This window comes from Anarrhichthys ocellatus, unplaced genomic scaffold (genome assembly GCF_004355925.1).
Source record: "Anarrhichthys ocellatus isolate YVR2014 unplaced genomic scaffold, GSC_Weel_1.0 scaffold7, whole genome shotgun sequence".
Lineage (NCBI taxonomy): Eukaryota > Metazoa > Chordata > Actinopteri > Perciformes > Anarhichadidae > Anarrhichthys > Anarrhichthys ocellatus.
The window spans coordinates 2,247,866-2,266,485 of NW_022280037.1; the positions used below are offsets into that span (position 1 = coordinate 2,247,866).

The following is an 18,620-nucleotide window of genomic DNA, read 5'->3' on the forward strand; positions in this document are numbered from 1 at the left end:
GAAATAAAATGAACTTTTTTGATTTTAGCAAATGGCTGCAATGAAACGGAGTGAAAAATTTAAAGGGGTCTGAATACTTTCTGTACCCACTGTATATATATAATCCTTCATTGTTGTTAGATAATATTGTTAGACACTGTGCAGTTTATCACCCGTATCACAAAAATATCACCGAAGCGTAACTACAAAAAGGTAAACGAACCTTTGAGTAAAAGGTTTGTTATTTATGCACAGCTACTAACATAGTTTCCTAACATAAGAAACAGTAGCAATAAGTTAGTGACATATAAATGCTAATTTGCAAGACCATTTCGAAAAGAGATTTTAGCAAACAAATTATCATCATTGTAATAAAGGACTATCGATATACAAATGTGTAAGATCATTTAACTTTACCTCTTCAGATGCGTGATATTATTGCGAGCGACGAATCTTGAAAACGCCATCTAAAGTACAAAGAGATTTGAGACATTGGGTGCACACACACACACACACACACACACACACACACAACGACAGTGAAGTCAGTGCTGTAATCAATCACAGTGTGGAAACAACCATTTAGTCCTCAGGGTTTCCTGAAGTAGCAGGATCTCAAGGCGGCTGCTGATTGCAGCCTCACACTCTGTGTGTTTGCATGTGTTGATACAAATTGGTGTATAATTGGTGTTCGCGTGCAAGTGCAGACACGCGCGCCTGTGCTTGTGTTGTGTGCGTATGTTGGACTCACGCGAAGGTCATAGGGCAGTGTAACCAGCATTCCGCTGTGGTCCATGAAGCAGGCCAGCTCGCTGCCATCGTACAACTTCCTGTTTCTAGGGAGGAGCAGCGGTGTCTGGAGACGCACCGCACCTGAAAACAAACACCGCGTATTACTGCAACATCTGCATGAGATAGCATAACCGTCACCCTGAAGGAGATGATGCACGAGAGCAGATACAAACCGAGCATAAATAAATAAGCTCAGCTGGACATCGTCAGCAGCGTGCGCTTAAAAACAACACCAGCACCTGCACAGAATCTGCGCTGCCCAACAGTGCACTTATTGTTTAGCTGCCACACACTGCAGCAGATGTTGCGGTCCCCGAAAAAAAATGGGCTTGCAGCGGGTCAGGAGTGCAAGGGGTTCGCAGTGGAGAGTCAACAAAGACTCACACGCACCCTCACCAAACAAGTGTAGTGTACTCACCATGCTTCTTGAAGATCCTGGTGATTGTTTCATACACATGCTGCTGCAATTTGGCACCGTTGAAGCTGAAGCTGCCCTGAAGGGAGACCAAACAAACAGCCTCTGTTAGGAATCAGGAGACATCGATTAAGCACTACCAGACCTTCTGCTGGTCGGTTATACAGACCAGATGAGTGAAGGAGCACTGAGGTGTCGGTGCAGCCGTTCATATGTCCGCAGTGACATCTTCAGGTAGAGAGGGGAACAGCTTGCAGAGTGCATGAAGTGCCTTTTAATTACATGTCAGACACACAACCTTCTCTCTGGTCTAACTTTTCACTTCCTTATAAACCACACATGCTTTATCTAACCAAACACAAAGTCTTATGTTGAGTCCAGCACAGAACTGGTACAATATGGTCTCATGTAAGACAAATAAAACACAGCTAAAGCAGAAGCCATACCTTGTGTAGGTCTATGTCGTAGGTGTAATCCATGACCGGAGAGGTGTTCTGGGCGAACAGCTGGCCAACCATGTTGCGGTAGGCCTTGCCATTGATATTGGCCATGGTGTGCTGCAGCACCTCGTGCAGCTCTGAGTCCTCCATCTGTGAGGGGGGCAGCAGTTCACTCTTCAGCAGCTCCTGGGCGGTGGGCCGTAGGGCCGGGTCGTGGTTCAACAGCCACTCTATCACTTTCCTCTGATAGATGCAAAGAAGGAGATAAAAAGATCATTAGACTGAGAACACAGAGGAAAAAGATTCCTGTCAAAAGGTTGTGCTGCAGCATCCTCACCTGTGTTCCTTGCTCATACGCAGTAAAGTCCTCGGGGATGACCATGGGCTCCTGCAGCGTGAAAAGAGAGGAGGTAAGCAAAAAGGACTCAGGCACCCTAAATTCCCTGCATGGATTGCTCCAAGTCCGGAATATGGACGCACCACACGTAGCTGGCTCAGCACAGAGATGCGCTCGGCACCCGTGGTCATGGGCCGGTAGGACATCTCAAACAGGATGATGCCCAGGCTAAACAGATCAACTTTCTGAGGACAGAGAGATTGGATGATTATCAGACACTCAAAAACAAGGACAAACACAAGTCACATGGAGGCAAATGCAGTTAAAGTCCCAGGGAAGCGGAAGTGAGTGTTTTTAGTTTCTGTACTGTGAGTATTCCCTGTGAAACAGAATATCTGAGTGGTGTACAAGAGGGATATCAAGTGAGCGGGCTTAGAATGTAAGCGTGGTACGGAGTTACAAAGGACTGTGTCCACACACACACACACACACACACACACACACACACACACACACACACCTTGTCACTGAAAGTTGGAGAGTGACTGATGGATGATGTCATGATATTTTTGGTTGGTTCTAGCTTACGTAGTAACACGTCATATTTTGTTTTAAAGGGAGAAAAGATTCTTGGATTTTGATATCAATTGTTTTTTGCATGTATTGTAAAATAGTTGTGCCGTGGCAGGAGATGTGAAAGGGTAAAAAAGTACATTTTTCATTTCATCTGAACTTTAAATTAAATGTGTATTTTAATCTGAATCGTACTTGGTTGTAGGTGGCTTTGGTGTTTCCCTGAACCTCCGGACTAACGTAGAGCGCCGTACCAACCATGCCAGTCATGTTACCTGTAGAATGGTAATGCAAAAGTAGCACAACGTGTCAGGGAAGAACGAGCATATCAGACAAAACAGAATCACACCTTGTGAATGTTTTTATCAAACTCTCTGCACCTGTTGGGTCAGGTTTGGGCATCAATGCTGGGCCGGTCTCCTCCACTTCAAATTTACCTGCAGCCTGACAACATTTTCATCACTAGAGTTACACATTTTATCCAGATGCACAAGCAAAAATTTGGTTAACTATTAATAAGCTAAGCACTGAGACAATATTTCACACAAAATCCTTCCCATTAACTCCACACTACAAGCAGTCAGTGCAGCCCGTCAGCAGGGTGAAGCTGTTCACTGAGCACAGCGTTAGGGTAAAGCGTACCACATTAGCAGGATGGTCTGTAGCCAGGCCAAAGTCCCCAATCTTCACATGGTCCTGCGAGTCAAGGAAGATGTTGACAGGCTTCAAGTCCCTGTGAATCATGCCCTAACAGAGAGGAGGATGGATGAAGAGATCTGCTCGGTCACGGGTAACTAAAAACATGGCTTCCTTTTTGTTCATGTTTTTGCTATAACCATACATAAAAACAACAGGTATTTAAGAATGAAAAACACATGGCTTGGATTTCTAAGTGTAATCGTTGAAGTTATGGGACACATAAACACACAAATATGAAACACCTGCTCGTGGATGTAAGCGAGGCCATCCAGTATCTCCCTGAAGAGTCTCCACAAGCGAGTCTGGTCCTGGTGCAGGCCGTGATCTATTGTGTCCCTTAAAGTGCTCTTTTCACAGTATTCCATCTGTCGGGAACAGAAAACATACATTAGATGTGAGACAGAGACCTCTAGTGGACAAATAAAAAAAAAGAACGGAGCATGGAGGTGAAGCTTACTTGGATGTACAAGTAATGCGCTATAAGAAGGGGTCGATCCGAGTCGGTGCTCTCCGTGGTGTCGGTCACCGGCATTTTGCTTGGCTCCACCTGCGAGAAGAAACTCCATCTGTTAGTCGCACCGTGCCCGACGCCAACATACACAAACGACTGAATGAATAATGAAGTGTAAATAATCAAACCTGTGACATCTCGTCTGTGCTTCCGTCGCCGTGGTCAAAGATGATGTCACTACTCGAGTCACTATCCGACGGCCTAAAAAAGAAGACAATAGTGACGCATCAAGAGGTGAAGTCTTGCTGGATTTACTGCCCAAAAAAAAAAAAAAAAAAAAAAAAACACTTACAAAAAAGAGGCACCAAACACATCTTCGTCGTCGTCGTCGTCGTCATCCTCTTCATCACTCGACTGGTGCCTGCTACATTTGATGCTGGATGACCTATCGATGGTGGTAGACCACTCCACCGAGCTGGACAGGGCCAGAGGAGGCGCGGCGTCCTCCGCGTCGTCGGCGAGGCCCAGCTCGTTGATGCGCTGCGGAGGCTCTTTGCTCTGAGGCGGCTTGTCGGCGGCGCTCCAAGCCTCGGAGCTGTCGGAGTTGCTCAGCAACCCCAACGAGGGATTCTCGTGCTGCTCGATCCACGCGTTGTAGTAGCGGACGATGTTCTCATGGTTGAGGCGCGAGAGCAGCGTCACCTCGCCTTTGATCCGTCTGAACTGTTTACTGGCCGGGTTGACTAGGATGCGCTTCACAGCGTAGTAGCAGCCGTCCAGGTTATTCTGAACCTGGAGATGCAGGAGAGGGAAAGTGGAAGAAACAAAGTTGCCAGGGTAAAAATCCTCTCCTGTTAAAGCTAGTGTGTCAAAAAAAAAAAAAAAAAGGGCCTACCTTAATTACAGCGCCAAAGGCTCCCTTTCCAAGAAGCTGGAGTTCCTCAAACTCATTGAAGTAGCGAGAAAACTGCCTCTCCATCCCGGAGCTGAACGGAGCGTTGAGGAAGTGGCTCCGTGGGATGACGGATGATGGAAAATCCACGGCAGGATCTGAGATGACAAAAAAATAAATAAATAAATAAATAATGTGACACGCTATTGGATTCTCTTTCTCATTTATCAATTTCTAAACAGGTTTTTTTAGTATAACGTTACAAACTTGGGGGTGGGATCAACTCCCTCTTCTTTACACTGTATACACTTACTGTAAAGAATAACAGAAACACCAGTACAAAGTAATGTAATACAATTACCCTGCTATAAACACTATTGCTGAAGTCAATTCAATTTGTCCTCAGAAAATGTGTACGCAACAATTCATCAAACAAACAAACATTTACTTTGCTTCCACCTTCTAAAATGTGAGTATTTGCTGCTTGGTAAATTGAACTGTCCATTGCTATTTAAAGACGTCACCGTGCTTATTGCGATGCACGTTTTTCACTAAGTTCTAACATTTCATAGACTAAATGATTATACGGTTCAGTTGTTCTGGAGAAATCTGGAATTGATTTGTTTGTTGACTCAATTTTAGGATAATTTAGTTGAATTTGTGCTTTTATTTTACTGAATCTTCAAAAATGTGTTTCTAATATTTTGTCCGCCTCATTTACACATTGTGACGGGTATATCACCTTCTGAGCTGGCATCCCGGTGCTGTGGCAGGTTTTTCGGTGACGGAGGCTTGAGGAAGGAGTGGTCTAAAAGCTGCTGGGCCGTCCAGCGTTCAGCATCGTTCAGGCACACACACCTGTGACAAAGACACGCACAGCATAACGGTTCAACTGTAGAACAGGAACACTCTAGTCTACGGTGCGAATCCACATTGTGCGGGTGGTATGCTACAAAGCAGACACATTGCAAATCAGGAAAAGGTCTGTGTGATCTAAATGAAATCAATGTAGAAAAGAACTTCATATGAAACAGCCAGCAAAGCAAGTACACAGATTCCATTTGGACTTATGGTCGAACAAAATGAATCCCTGGTGTTCTCCTTTAAGAAGCTGGTGATGTATCCATCCATACATACTTGTGGAGGAAATCCTGGAAGTCAGCAGGCAGGCTGGCTGGCACCGTCACTGGGTACTCCTGCATCTCTTTCCCCTGACTCAGAGCCAGCAGCATCAGGCCCAAGTTCCACACATCACCTTTCTTGCCCGTCTTCGTCGGCATCGCCGTGTCCTCTGAGAAACACACGTGGGCTTGCTCAAAAATGTCTTCTTTGCACATGTCGGCGAATCTCTTGGATAAGCTGTAATCGGTCAGGCGAACGTTGCCCTCGGAGTCCACCAGCACGCTGGAGGCCCCCAGCTGTTTGTGCACCACGGAGTTGGAGTGAAGGTAGTTGAGAGCGGCCAGCAGCTGGGCCGTGTAGTGGCACAGTTTATCCATGGGGACCGGGGTGTGGGCGGTGAGGCTTTGGGTCAAGCTGATGCCGGCCACATGCTCCACCAGCAGGTTAACCACAAGGCAGTCCTCCTTCTCAGTGGAGCTCATCGCAATGTAGCGCACCAAGTTCGGGTGATCCAGCCGCATGAGGGAGTGGAACTCATTTTCTGCCCCGTGGATCTACACAGGAGGTATAGCATTCCAGAAGACGTTATCCTCCATCAAATACATTATTTAACCACTCATTTCTTAATGATAATACCTGGTTCTTTCTCTACTTGCCTGCTTTTTGCAGTTCTCAATCCTCCCTTTCTCCTGGCTGGTGAAGAACTTGCCCATCTTGTTGTTCCAGCGAAGGGACCACTCGTAGATCACAGCAAAGTCTCCCAAGTTTGCCTGAAATCCATAATAAACGCTACGCCGGAGCCTCTCGCTTTCACCTGTCAGTGTCATGAACACAGGTGTAAATGTACAAACAGGCTACCAGGGTGGACTAAGCAGACGTTTGCACCAGACCGGCTGCAGCTCTCACCTAAGCTTTTCCCTCTGTGGACAACAAGCTCTCCAAAAGTGCTGCTGTAGAAGTGAAGGAGCTCTTGTGACCGAGGGTTGTCTTCATTAACCGTGTCACGTCTGGGAATACGGACACAACTTTAAGCATCATTACAATGTTTCTTCAACATGAGGAGAAGCAGTTGGTTTCGCCGTGTACCTGTGGCGTGTATTCGAGGTAGGCCGTCGGCGGCTAGCCGCAGCTTTCTTGGCCTCGATCAGTTCAGGAGGAGCTCCACCGGAGCTGGGTGGGCTCTTCCCTAGAGGGGAGGCGCTCTCAAGTCGCTCCTGTGAATATAAACATCCCACAAAAGGTCAATCACAACACCCGTTTTGTTCATGTGATCTTTCTGCAGGCGCTATAATATGAGTCGATTCATGTTTTACTGCTTTTCTGTGGAGATCAGCGGGAATAGTGCAGACACCTGTTTGGCGATTTCCTTTCTTCTTTTTTCCTCCTCCTCTCTTCTTTGGATTTCAGCCATGATCTCCTTTTCCTACAAAAAACAAACAATACCTCAGTTAACTTCCTGTTCTGCTGGAACTTCTGCCAGATGTTGTGGGTTCAGTTATTTAAGAAAATACCCACAGGATACATCATTTTTCATATCTTTTCTGTATATGTATTTACAAAAATACATCGCCGGATAAGCGGAGGAAAATGGATGGATGGACATAAATACGTACTCTATCATTTCCCAAACTCAAAGCAATAGCAGAAGTATCATATTCACGTGCAATTAGATCTGTTACATTGCAAGTGTACAATTTCTGGTGACTTGGCCACACACACACACACACACACACACACACACACACACACACACACACACACACACACACACACGTATGATTTATTAATTAGACGATGAGTTCTCTGCTTCTTATTAGAGGATAAGTGGTAATGATTTAGTTTCAATTCCACAGATAAGATTAGATTAACGTTTTTTGTCCCGGACAAATCAATTAGAAATAACATGAGCACCAAACCCCGAGATAACAGTAATCCACCATGAAAGGCGTTTGTCCCTCTAAAGATAAGATAATCCTTTATTAGTCCCGCAGTGGAGAAATTTAGAGGATTGGGGATTACTCACCATCTCCTCCTTCTGCTTGCGCTGCTTGTCCATCTTCTGCTGCTGCTCCTGGGCTCGTTTCTCCTCCTGTCTCCGCAGGTTCTTCAGCATCTCCTCGTGGAAGGAGCTGGACGGGGGCTTGTTGTGCTCGCTCAGGAAGCCCTGGATGTAGTCTGCTAGCTCGTAAATCATCACCTAGGTGGACAGGTAGGTAGGTCAACCGTAGCCTGTGTGTTCATACATATGTCTGCCTGTCTGTGCATCCTCACCTCCCCACATCTCTCAGTCGCCAGCTTAGTGAGCTCACTCTGAAGGTTCTGGAGGTTTTCATTCGACAGACCTTTGGCATTATTGAGCTCCAGCTCTGGAGGCCTGTTGGTGCCACAAGACATAAATCACCAAGAGTGAATGATCACTGGTAAACACTGAGATGACATTGGATGTTTGTTCAGATTATGCCTGGGTTACCATCAGGCACATGGGGCTGTTGTCCTGGAATGTTAAAATGTTAAAAGCCACAGTTTGGCCTGTGGAGAAATAAGCAGCATGTTTCTCATTTCTTACCAATCATGTGGGCTCACGCGGATAAACTTGTTTTGGGTAGTTAATAGTCATTAAAGAACATTATTGTCCAGGAGCCCTGAAACCTGCTAATCCAGCAAACACCCGAGCTGCAGTACAAGAAATTTGCCCGAATAAAATAGTCTAAACTTTTGATTTATATCTGGAATTATCTGCTCAAAACTAAAGTAAACAAGATTATGAATCATTCACTGCCAGCTGTTGTCACTCGACAGTTGGCCAGTACCAGAAAAATGATTTAAGTTTAATACCCAGCACTCATAGGTACATCATTTAGTACCTATGAGTGTCCGTTAGTGGCTTTTTCTTTTGAGTTTTTCATGGGCTTTGCATGATGTTGGATTTATAGACTAGACTTGAGCACTTGTCACAAGACAACTCTGTTTCACATGCAAAGATTAAATTAGGTTTTAAGGCTGGGTGGTGCTCTTGTGTTAAAACTTGCACGTGTGAAACTATAAATAAACTTGACAATGCTGCTAACATCAGCTGTGCCACATTAATGCTTCAAAGCTGCTGTTTTTTTTGTTCTTTGTTGCAACCAGAACACACAGTGGAGTCCAATAACATGACTACCTGCATTGTGTAGAAACAGTGCAATATTGTGACTATATGTGGAGGGGAAATAAGGGAAAAAATACGTATAGAAAAACAATTAGGAATTGTTGAAAAAACTAAGAAACAAGAAAAGATTGCCAGATGTATTGTCTTCAAATACAATGCAACTTAAAATCCAGCAGTGTCACAAAGTTATAATAATCCCACATTTTATAGATTTTTTGTTTTCTGAGGAATTTCATTTTATGACTAAATAATTTATCAAGAACAATGTTGAGTTGAGTGTAAGTTTTAAGTGTAAAGTTTTAACAATACATGTAAGTTATTTACAGGGTATTAGTACAATATCCTCTGTTTTTAAAAATCGTTGTAGGGCGTCTTAGTATGTGCACAGCTAATGAATTAGAGCACTTCAGTTTCACATGATACATTGTGATATGAGGATGAAGCTGGAGATGCATTACAGGAGTAGCTTGGTGAAAGAGACGTCCCTCACTAACGTTACGTGTACCTTGCAGTGACAGTAATGGCCGGTAGTCAATACATGGTAAAGCTCAGGGGTTAGTACTCACGCGTCTGGGTACGTGGGTGCGCATTTGACCTGCAAGTCCACAGTCACGTAGCATTCCTGTCCACTGTTCAGCCCGTTGGGCCGCAGACAGAGGTGCACCTCTGGAGGCCTTTCAACCTGAAAATACAGCCAACGGAACCACCTCGGATAACTACAAGTAACATTCTTAGTGGTTATGTGTCAACCACCTCCCCCCCAAAAAAAAGCTCACTAAACGCCATGCATTCCGCCAACACCTCTAGCTGACGTTACCTTCCACGGGTCGTTGTTCCGCAGATCCTGGAAATCATCTCCAAAGATAGACGCAAGAGCCTCGAGCTCGTTCTCCTGTTGGACCGCGTAGTCGTCTGTCCTGCTCATTCTTCTGCCTTCAACTACATGGCGGTCCTCCCGCCCTGTCACACTCACAGCTGTCAGCGAGCAGGAAGCACAGCACGCCGCTCCGCTCCTCTCTCACTTTGTTAACACGGAACTTTAGCAGAAAGTCACCTCGCCGTCTTTACACGACTTAGCAGTGGCTAACTTACCACACAACAGGCGAACCACAACAGCGCTGCTAGCTGGCGCGTGGCTGTTGCAAGCTGCGTCGCAGGTGAAACGTCATCACGCTGCGTTCTTAGAAATGGCCTGTAGAGGGAAGCATTATCCTAAACTGAAAGCCATGTGAGGGTGTACAAATAAAGTAATTACTGATAGGTACACGTGAACGAACGTGAAGTAAGGGAATAAGGGGGTAACAATGTATACGGTAGGTGTACTCTAAATAATAGGTTAATGTCCTGGTATTATATGTACAGTATGGGTGCAACATGGGTACAACACATGCGCAGTAAAGCTCTAATCTTCACGATTTTAGAACATGAGGAATTTTGTCAGATTTTTGAATTAAGATTATGATATTTTTATGATATTTATTTCTGGGATGACATTATAAACAATGGAATAATATTCGAGAGTAAAGTATAGTTAATTTATCACCACGTTATGTCACTACTGGTACTTTTGTAGTACTAGTACCAAAGTCGAGGGTGCTGGCTCCCTGCCTCCTGTTTGTGAAGAAGCAGTTATGAATTCAAAAATGAATTTATAACTGGGATTTCTTTTCAAAAAGGGACACTGCAATGATTTATGAGATTCCATGAAGTTGGGGGAGCTCACAGAAGGATGGTCAAATGCAGCAGAGGCAGAGATATCCTGACCTTTAGCACCTCGTATCCAGAAACACCTCTATCGGTCTTTTAAACCCCACACCTCCAGTTCCTAATGCAGGCTCTCTGTTATGCATTTTGTTCCAATAAAAAATAGTCTGAAGCTTTTGCAAAACACTCTCTATATATATTATTTTTTATTACAAAACTTCAGTAGGAGTCTCTTGCTGTTGCTTGGTAGAGAAGCCTGATCATGAATCACATCCCCTTTATTCATGTGTCAAAATGATATCAATCCAATCTTAGAAAGTCTTCTGTGGCATGCAAATAACTATGAGATGCTTCAGCTGCATCCAACTACATGTATCTGTGGAGATAGAGAAGAAACATATAGGAGGCTGTGTATGTGGTGAGGCAGCCTGGAGCAGAAGAATGCTCTCACATACCTCCAGCTTTGATATAAACATGTACTGCTCTTTTACCTCTGAGTCATTATTCCTCAACCTGAAGACCCAAACCAATACATTTCTTTAATCATAACACATAAACGAATGGTCTGACCATCTTTGGGAACGATGTTGCATCAACAAACAATCTGTCAAATGTTGCATAGATGAGAGCATTACCTCATAAGGTACACTGTACATCAAGGAAAATATATGGAAAAGTGGGTGGCACAAATATGGACCTCCTCTTCTCAGTCTCAAGGCTTGGGAACCTCAGTGGCTGCTCATTAATGACTCTCTTGCTCACCATAACCCTACAAGGAGACAGCCGGGCCAATGAGCTGGGAGCGCTGACACCACATGCCTCTGAGACAGCCAGATCCCACACAGAGCCCGTCTGGCGTTACCATCAGCTGTTCCCCAAGTCGAGGAAGCTCAGCGCACATACCGGCAGCATGGTTCACAGACATATGCAATGTTTTCATCTCCTTAACAAGACACGAGTGGCGCTGTCCTGACTGGGTCATCATAGTGAGCCCTTCTGAGTATATTAAAACCTAATAGAGGTATGACATGTGTGTTCCTGCCTGTTATGGAGTGGCACATCATCCATCAGAGTAACAGAAATCACAGTATTTTAAAACTCTGATTGGGAGACATTCAAAGTGTCTTAATGTATTATTGCAGTGCTGTAAAGAAATTATACTGCAGCACTCATGCAGGTATGAATTGTTTCAAGGCATGAAGTTACAAATTTCATAAAGTTCACGAGAGAAACTTCAATCCAGAAATGCAGATTCCTTTTTATCTTTTCAAAAATTAAATGCATTCATGTTAATGTTGTTCTTTTGTATTAAATAATACAATAATCCCAATAATATCCCATTATCCATCACATTAAGTTCAAAATTAAAAGTTCAAGCTTTTTATTCTCAACCGGCACTTCATTAAGACTGTGTCAGTCAAGGTATTTCATTGTAGAGAAATCCCATCCATGTATGTGAAACACACTTTCCTGTGGCTTGTTGATTTTTGCCGGCAGCTCTTATTTGGACTTGTGTGAACCCCTGGCCCCGCCCCTGGTCCCTCAACCCAGTCTGGGTCTTATTTAAGGGGCTCTTCCCACCCTCAGCCTTTGTCCCAGTGGAAGCATCCGCCTACCAGTGCACCTTGGTGAGTACATTCACAACTTGTTTTTCTTACTCGCTTTGGATATCTGTGTCACTTGCATGATTAGTTTCACAAAGTTGATGTGTTGTGCTTTGAGCTGATGAAACTTAAATGAATGGATGATGTACCTTCATGGCTTTCTCACGTTATAATGACTAACTGATAATGATGATGATACAGTTAAACCTGGAGTTACTGGTTATGTTAGGCTGACTGACATGGGATGTTGTAATTAACATGATTAGATGATGTGATTTTCTGTGACAAAGACGCTCCATGCTATAGAATGTATAGACAGAACAACATAGTGTCTCAAACATATCTTATGGGAGTATAACTTGGATCGGTGCACAAAAGCTGTGGAGAAGTCGGCCGTATCCACCTATGCTCCAATGAATGAAGCTAAAAGGCAGCTGGGGCACGGAGCCATGTTGTAATACAGAAGTGTCACGGTGTGCAGACAGATGAGTGCTGGCCTGGCTCTCAGACAAGCTCTCTCAGCCCTGAAATAGCAGGAGATGCAAATGTTACTTGTTTCACCCTGTTAAGCACAGTGCGGGCGCTGAGCTTAAAATAGACCACAGGTTTCTCTGTTATGCCCCTTTTTGGTGCTACCTCAGCAGCTCTGAGATGTCCCAGGAACAATCCCGGCTGCGGTGATATGGTATCAGTAGTTGTACAGCAAGGTTGGGACCAAAATAGCATCCAAAGGCATGTCTAATTAGCTCTCTAGTTATATCACCCATCGAGGTGGGTTGTATTTGTGTTTCAAAGTGATAATAACTTAAGCACTTATGAGAGGGTGTTGTCAGGTCTTCAAAGGCACACTGCATCACAGCTAATACCTATATTAATCATGAGGCTTTGGTCTAGTCACTTCATCCCATCATCAGCTAATCCAGCGATAAAGTGTCTGTGATTGTTCAATTATAACAGCTATGTATTCTATGACGGGCAGTTTAAACAGCTGTTCCTGATTCTCATCCTAAAGCCTCCTTGTGTTTCTTCCCCACCCCTCAAATGCCAGACCACCCCAGTAAAGCCTAATCATGTGTGACGACGAAGAGACTACCGCCCTTGTGTGCGACAATGGCTCTGGCTTGGTCAAGGCTGGGTTCGCCGGAGATGACGCTCCCCGTGCTGTCTTCCCCTCCATTGTTGGAAGGCCCCGCCACCAGGTAAGCTAAAACAAAAGAAATCTAAAAAACAACAACGACAGAAGTATAAGTAAGAGCAGCTTCTTCCTATGTCTTATGTTCCTCCTCTCGTGCTTCTTCCCTCAGGGTGTGATGGTGGGTATGGGTCAGAAGGACAGCTACGTAGGTGATGAGGCCCAGAGCAAGAGGGGTATCCTGACCCTGAAGTACCCCATCGAGCATGGCATCATCACCAACTGGGATGATATGGAGAAGGTGTGTGTTGACAGTGAACCATTCACAACATTCATGGCAGCTGACCGTCCGCATCCTTGAGAATTCTCAGCCGGGCCGCCATCGTAAAAGCTGCTTATATGCAGAGGACCTGGTTGTTGTTTGTTCAGTCGTGTCGTTCCAGTCCTGACATCAGCTGTTCTCTCTCCTCTGGCAGATCTGGCACCACACCTTTTACAATGAGCTGCGTGTGGCCCCTGAGGAGCACCCCACCCTGCTCACTGAAGCCCCCCTGAACCCCAAAGCCAACAGGGAGAAGATGACCCAGGTACTTTACAGTCACTACTCTACGCTCCGCGTTCACATATTTGTTCTCGGGTTGAGACAAAACTTTTTGCATTCTACTTGTTTTTTCTTGCAGATCATGTTTGAGACCTTCAACGTTCCCGCCATGTACGTGGCCATCCAGGCTGTCCTGTCCCTGTACGCCTCTGGCCGTACCACCGGTCAGTACACCGCATGCTTTTTCACATGTACCCAATTTAGTCTGTTGTCAGTTGCGCAATGAGTTAAAATAAGAGGACGTTGTGCTGCAAGGGAGAAACTGTTGAACATCTACACTCTGGGGCTGCCTGTTGTATAGATTCCTGTCTCATTGTCAAGAGGAGGTGCTAAGCTCTCTCCAGCCATGAGATGTCAGCGGCATTGTATACTTTACGATGTGACACATGCTTGAAGAGGGCATACCTTAACAGGCATGCATAGCTGACTCACTGTGGTCCTTTTCTGCTTGCCAAAGGTATCGTGCTGGACTCTGGTGATGGTGTGACCCACAATGTCCCCATCTATGAGGGTTACGCTCTGCCACACGCCATCATGCGTCTGGATCTGGCCGGTCGGGACCTGACTGACTACCTGATGAAGATCCTGACTGAGCGTGGCTACTCCTTTGTCACAACTGGTAGGTCTATGTCATTGTGGTTGATTTGTTTAATGAGAGAGGTGTGCAAGTGCTGTTTCTCAACACTCAAACTTTCTGCTCCATAGCTGAGCGTGAGATTGTGCGTGACATCAAGGAGAAGCTGTGCTACGTGGCTCTTGACTTTGAGAATGAGATGGCCACCGCCGCCTCCTCCTCCTCCCTGGAAAAGAGCTACGAGCTGCCCGACGGTCAGGTCATCACCATTGGTAATGAGCGTTTCCGTTGCCCAGAGACCCTCTTCCAGCCTTCTTTCATTGGTGAGTAATTGGTTGCATTTTTTTGTTGTTGTTGATAGATCTAATATGCAGTATATTGTCTCAAAACTCATCTTGTTTGCTTGTCTTCTACCAGGTATGGAGTCAGCTGGTATCCATGAGACCGCCTACAACAGCATCATGAAATGCGACATTGACATCCGTAAGGACCTGTACGCCAACAATGTGCTGTCTGGTGGTACCACCATGTACCCTGGTATTGCTGACCGTATGCAGAAGGAGATTACAGCTCTGGCCCCAAGCACCATGAAGATTAAGGTGAGAGAACTGCAAATGTTTTAAGTCATCACGTTTCAATCACAAAGCAAATTAAGACTCAATAAAAACTTAAATGGTGTTTACTCCTTGCTTAGATCATCGCTCCACCTGAGAGGAAGTACTCCGTCTGGATCGGTGGCTCCATCCTGGCCTCCCTGTCCACCTTCCAGCAGATGTGGATCAGCAAGCAGGAGTACGACGAGGCCGGCCCCTCCATTGTCCACAGAAAGTGCTTCTAAACACACAACCAACCTCCATCTGACCATGCATTTGTACGTGGTTGTCTCCTGTATATATATGTGTATGTTCTATTGTAATAAAGATACGCCCTTGTGAGAGTATCCCCTCTACTGTACTTTCTTACAGCAATACAAATACACAAAATAATGAGTAACCACGTATATATATACTGTGAGATGTGTCTTATGTCAGTCCATCTTCTGTCACTTGCCTTTATACCCACACCTGAATGATCAAGAGTTTGCTGAAACATGGCTGGTGATGCTTCCACCTAGTGGTCGAAGACAAAAGTGAACTTTCACTCTTAGTTGAGAAACTGAACAAATACTGCTATTGTCTTACTATCCTTCTTATCTCAGGCTATTTCTTTGTTGTAAAGATAATGGAGGAATAATGGATAAATATAGAAAGATTAAGTGAAGGGCTCATGCCAAAAATGAGACCTTTTTGGTACATGATGTTAGCCTACATGGGTTTCTTAAAGCCAAAAAACGGTGTGTATTAGGTTTAACTCTGGCAATACACAGTCGTGTTATAATATGACTTCTAGGTAATTTATTACAACATTTATTTCTTGGTCTTAGTATCTATGAGGAATGGCCATGTTACATGTAATTAACTGCAGTCCTCTACAGTCCTCTCATTCTTATTGAAGTTATCTCATTGAACAGGCTGAATATTGTTTTCAAAGGCATTATCAAATGATGTACACAGAGACAACATCCTGTTCCATAAATGCCCAAAAACCAGCTATTGGCATTTGTCAGTTACAACCAAGGATGTGGTTATGTGTATGATATGATCGTAATACGTGCAGTACAACTGTACTCGTATGCATCTACCATTTAAAAGGTGCGACTGGTTTGAACTACAGAGTCAACCGGTTGACAAAATGCGCACTTCATCTGGCCATAAAGAGACCTGCCCCGCCCGATTAGGCTGCCCTGGGTACTAAAACACGCGCCCCAGAGAATGTTGATTCGAACCGTTACCAGCCAATCACAGCACAGAGTGTAGGGAGCGCCGCCGTTTGAATGCTCTGCGGAAACAGTGAGTCAGGCTGCCAACCGATCCGACGAGCGAACCATACATAGCACAATGCAGTTAGCTAGCTAACGAAATACATCGAGGTATTTCATACAAATTGCCGTTTGACAGGAGGCAAACGTCAACTGTAAGTCGTGTGACAGCAATACGCTTTTTTCATTTTATTTTTCGTATGCGGATTGTTTATGTGACTTGCTAACACCTCACTGGCTAACGTTAGTGAGCTAACTGCACTGCAACAGAAGCAGGAAGCTAGCCACTAAATAGGTGCTCCATAATGTCACGTTAGTCCTGGCCAGAAGCGAGTGAACGAATTTGTTGCGAAGTTCTTCTGAAAGTACAAGGTAGGAGGAGTGTAACAATGAAAGTCATGGAGAAGAATGTGATGCGTCTGGTGGCTGTGCAACACCTCCGCGCAGCGTACGGGATAAAGACAAAGAACTGGAACAAAAACAAAGCAGCCAGCTGTAAGTCAACAGCCAGCTATTCGGTGAGTTCAAGAACAAAAATCTGTCAGCAATTTACTTGCGTTTCATTTGCAGTTAATTCTGAAACGTTTCGACTTGACAATCCGTTGTGGCAGACTCAACAAGTTCACAGCATCAGCCTCGGACACAGTATTATTTGTTTTTTTTTAAAGCAATTGAATCACATTACCATATTACTGAAAGCATCTCCCACTGATGGGACCCGTTTCTCCACAGGCCGTTGTCGCCCATGTCAGTCAGTGCAGATGCATTGTTTGGCTGATTATTCACACCATAAAGTTCGTAGAAAGCCGAGTCTAACACCACACACTATGGCAATGTTTTCTTAAAAATCTCTATGGCAGATTGTTGTGGTGTATTTTTTTTGTTGGCTTTTTGACAAAACTTGTAACTAATGTAGGATAAATTACATCTAGAGGATATGCCATTCCTAATTGAATGGCAGGTAATGTAATAACTGTGAAGGCCCTGTTTTCTTCTTGTGTACTTTACTTGTTATTGGCTCACAGGAGTCATGAGGCCTGTTGCAAGATAAGAGACTTTGTGACTTTTCAAATGAACACTGAACTTCTGCATGAGCAGGGAATGTCCTTAGATGTGGTAACAGAAAAGAAATTGCACAAACGTTAACTTGAAAAGCAGTGCGTCCAAGATTGTGACATAGGCGATCGGTTTAATAGAGTGATTTATCAGCTGGTTGGCCTCTTTTTCTCATATGGTGTAGCCTTCCTATTTATCATCTGACATGGATGAGTAATGTGTTATTTTGAATTGTTCCATTGTTCCCTCAGACAAAGGTTTTCGGGGTGTCCCTGGAGAGCTTACCGTATTATAATATGGAGTGTGGGAGCGTGCCGAGGCGAGTGAATATGCATATTTCCTTTTTAGTTTGAGCCTACAGCTGGCAAGTTATTTCTTGTCCTGTCCGGTACATTTATACTAATGATGTTTCACTGCCTTCTTAGCTTCCTGGTCGACGCGTGCATGGTGCTGCTGGCACATGTCGACACAGAGGGCCTGTTCAGAAAATCTGGCTCCGTTGTTCGCCTGAAAGCACTCAGGGTGAGTGATCGCTGAAGTTGACCATGGATCCACTGAGGGACCTTGACCCCGGAGAGAGGTTTTTCAGAGTGTGTTTTGTCTGTCCAGGCAAAACTGGATGCGGGCGAGGAATGCCTGTCCACCGCACTTCCCTGTGACGTGGCCGGTCTGGTGAAGCAGTTCTTCAGGGAGCTACCGGAGCCTGTGCTGCCCACGGAGCTGCAGGAGGCCTTCCTGAAGGCCCAGCAGCTCCCCGCCGAGGAGGATAGGACCTCTGCCACCATGCTGCTGTCCTGTGTTCTACCTGACAGAAACCTAAGCGTCCTGCGTCACTTTTTTGACTTCCTACACAATGTGTCTAGAAGGTGCTAGAATGTTTTTTACATCTAACATCCCCCCATTTAAATATCTTTTCATCAGTTTTTTCAAATACATTATACTTCTTTGCTTAATCACAGGAGTGCAGAGAACAAGATGGATAGCAGTAACTTGTCCGTAATCTTGGCTCCCAACATCCTTCACGCTGGAGACGGTACAGAGAAGATGAACGCCAACACCGAGAAGCGCCTCAAGCTGCAGGCGGCCATATTGCACAGCTTCATAGAGAACGCCCACAACTTTGGTAGGACGTGATGCATCTTACCTGCAGGTCACCTTTGTGTCACTCCAAAGCTTTTCAGTGCTAAAGATGTCGCTGTGTGTGTGTGTGTGTGTGTGTGTGTGTGTGTGTGTGTGTGTGTGT

The 18,620-nt window shown here is 44.8% G+C and overlaps 3 protein-coding genes across 4 annotated transcripts in view; 2 read left to right on the forward strand and 1 right to left on the reverse strand.

The window, feature by feature from the left end:
* The window catches only part of eif2ak4 (eukaryotic translation initiation factor 2 alpha kinase 4), a 21,473-nt gene extending 11,466 nt beyond the window's left edge, over nucleotides 1–10,007 (reverse strand). The window contains exons 1-24 of the mRNA XM_031847132.1: nucleotides 9,666–10,007; nucleotides 9,415–9,530; nucleotides 7,972–8,074; nucleotides 7,724–7,897; nucleotides 7,052–7,123; nucleotides 6,787–6,914; nucleotides 6,607–6,707; nucleotides 6,357–6,514; nucleotides 5,716–6,254; nucleotides 5,321–5,436; nucleotides 4,582–4,736; nucleotides 4,039–4,478; nucleotides 3,875–3,947; nucleotides 3,693–3,782; nucleotides 3,478–3,600; nucleotides 3,179–3,283; nucleotides 2,917–2,980; nucleotides 2,732–2,811; nucleotides 2,107–2,208; nucleotides 1,964–2,014; nucleotides 1,633–1,869; nucleotides 1,190–1,265; nucleotides 731–852; nucleotides 397–446 (exon numbers count right to left, since the gene is read on the reverse strand). Coding sequence (XP_031702992.1) covers nucleotides 397–446; nucleotides 731–852; nucleotides 1,190–1,265; nucleotides 1,633–1,869; nucleotides 1,964–2,014; nucleotides 2,107–2,208; nucleotides 2,732–2,811; nucleotides 2,917–2,980; nucleotides 3,179–3,283; nucleotides 3,478–3,600; nucleotides 3,693–3,782; nucleotides 3,875–3,947; nucleotides 4,039–4,478; nucleotides 4,582–4,736; nucleotides 5,321–5,436; nucleotides 5,716–6,254; nucleotides 6,357–6,514; nucleotides 6,607–6,707; nucleotides 6,787–6,914; nucleotides 7,052–7,123; nucleotides 7,724–7,897; nucleotides 7,972–8,074; nucleotides 9,415–9,530; nucleotides 9,666–9,773 — 3,383 coding nt within the window. The 5' untranslated portion in view covers nucleotides 9,774–10,007. The remainder of the gene's footprint in view (nucleotides 1–396; nucleotides 447–730; nucleotides 853–1,189; nucleotides 1,266–1,632; nucleotides 1,870–1,963; nucleotides 2,015–2,106; nucleotides 2,209–2,731; nucleotides 2,812–2,916; nucleotides 2,981–3,178; nucleotides 3,284–3,477; nucleotides 3,601–3,692; nucleotides 3,783–3,874; nucleotides 3,948–4,038; nucleotides 4,479–4,581; nucleotides 4,737–5,320; nucleotides 5,437–5,715; nucleotides 6,255–6,356; nucleotides 6,515–6,606; nucleotides 6,708–6,786; nucleotides 6,915–7,051; nucleotides 7,124–7,723; nucleotides 7,898–7,971; nucleotides 8,075–9,414; nucleotides 9,531–9,665) is intronic.
* A 2,111-nt stretch (nucleotides 10,008–12,118) lies between these two features.
* actc1b (actin alpha cardiac muscle 1b) lies at nucleotides 12,119–15,403 on the forward strand. The gene is made up of 9 exons (XM_031846956.1): nucleotides 12,119–12,180; nucleotides 13,205–13,355; nucleotides 13,461–13,589; nucleotides 13,765–13,875; nucleotides 13,969–14,053; nucleotides 14,347–14,508; nucleotides 14,595–14,786; nucleotides 14,881–15,062; nucleotides 15,158–15,403. The coding sequence occupies exons 2-9, from the start codon at nucleotides 13,227–13,229 to the stop codon at nucleotides 15,299–15,301; spliced, it is 1,134 nt and encodes a 377-aa protein (XP_031702816.1). The 5' UTR covers nucleotides 12,119–12,180; nucleotides 13,205–13,226; the 3' UTR covers nucleotides 15,302–15,403.
* Nucleotides 15,404–16,344: 941 nt separating this feature from the next.
* Nucleotides 16,345–18,620, forward strand: part of arhgap11a (Rho GTPase activating protein 11A) — a 7,074-nt gene continuing 4,798 nt past the window's right edge. For both annotated transcript variants that reach the window (XM_031847697.1, XM_031847698.1), the window contains exons 1-5: nucleotides 16,345–16,839; nucleotides 17,629–17,696; nucleotides 17,803–17,899; nucleotides 17,987–18,243; nucleotides 18,337–18,500. In XM_031847697.1, coding sequence (XP_031703557.1) covers nucleotides 16,711–16,839; nucleotides 17,629–17,696; nucleotides 17,803–17,899; nucleotides 17,987–18,243; nucleotides 18,337–18,500 — 715 coding nt within the window. In that variant the 5' untranslated portion in view covers nucleotides 16,345–16,710. The remainder of the gene's footprint in view (nucleotides 16,840–17,628; nucleotides 17,697–17,802; nucleotides 17,900–17,986; nucleotides 18,244–18,336; nucleotides 18,501–18,620) is intronic.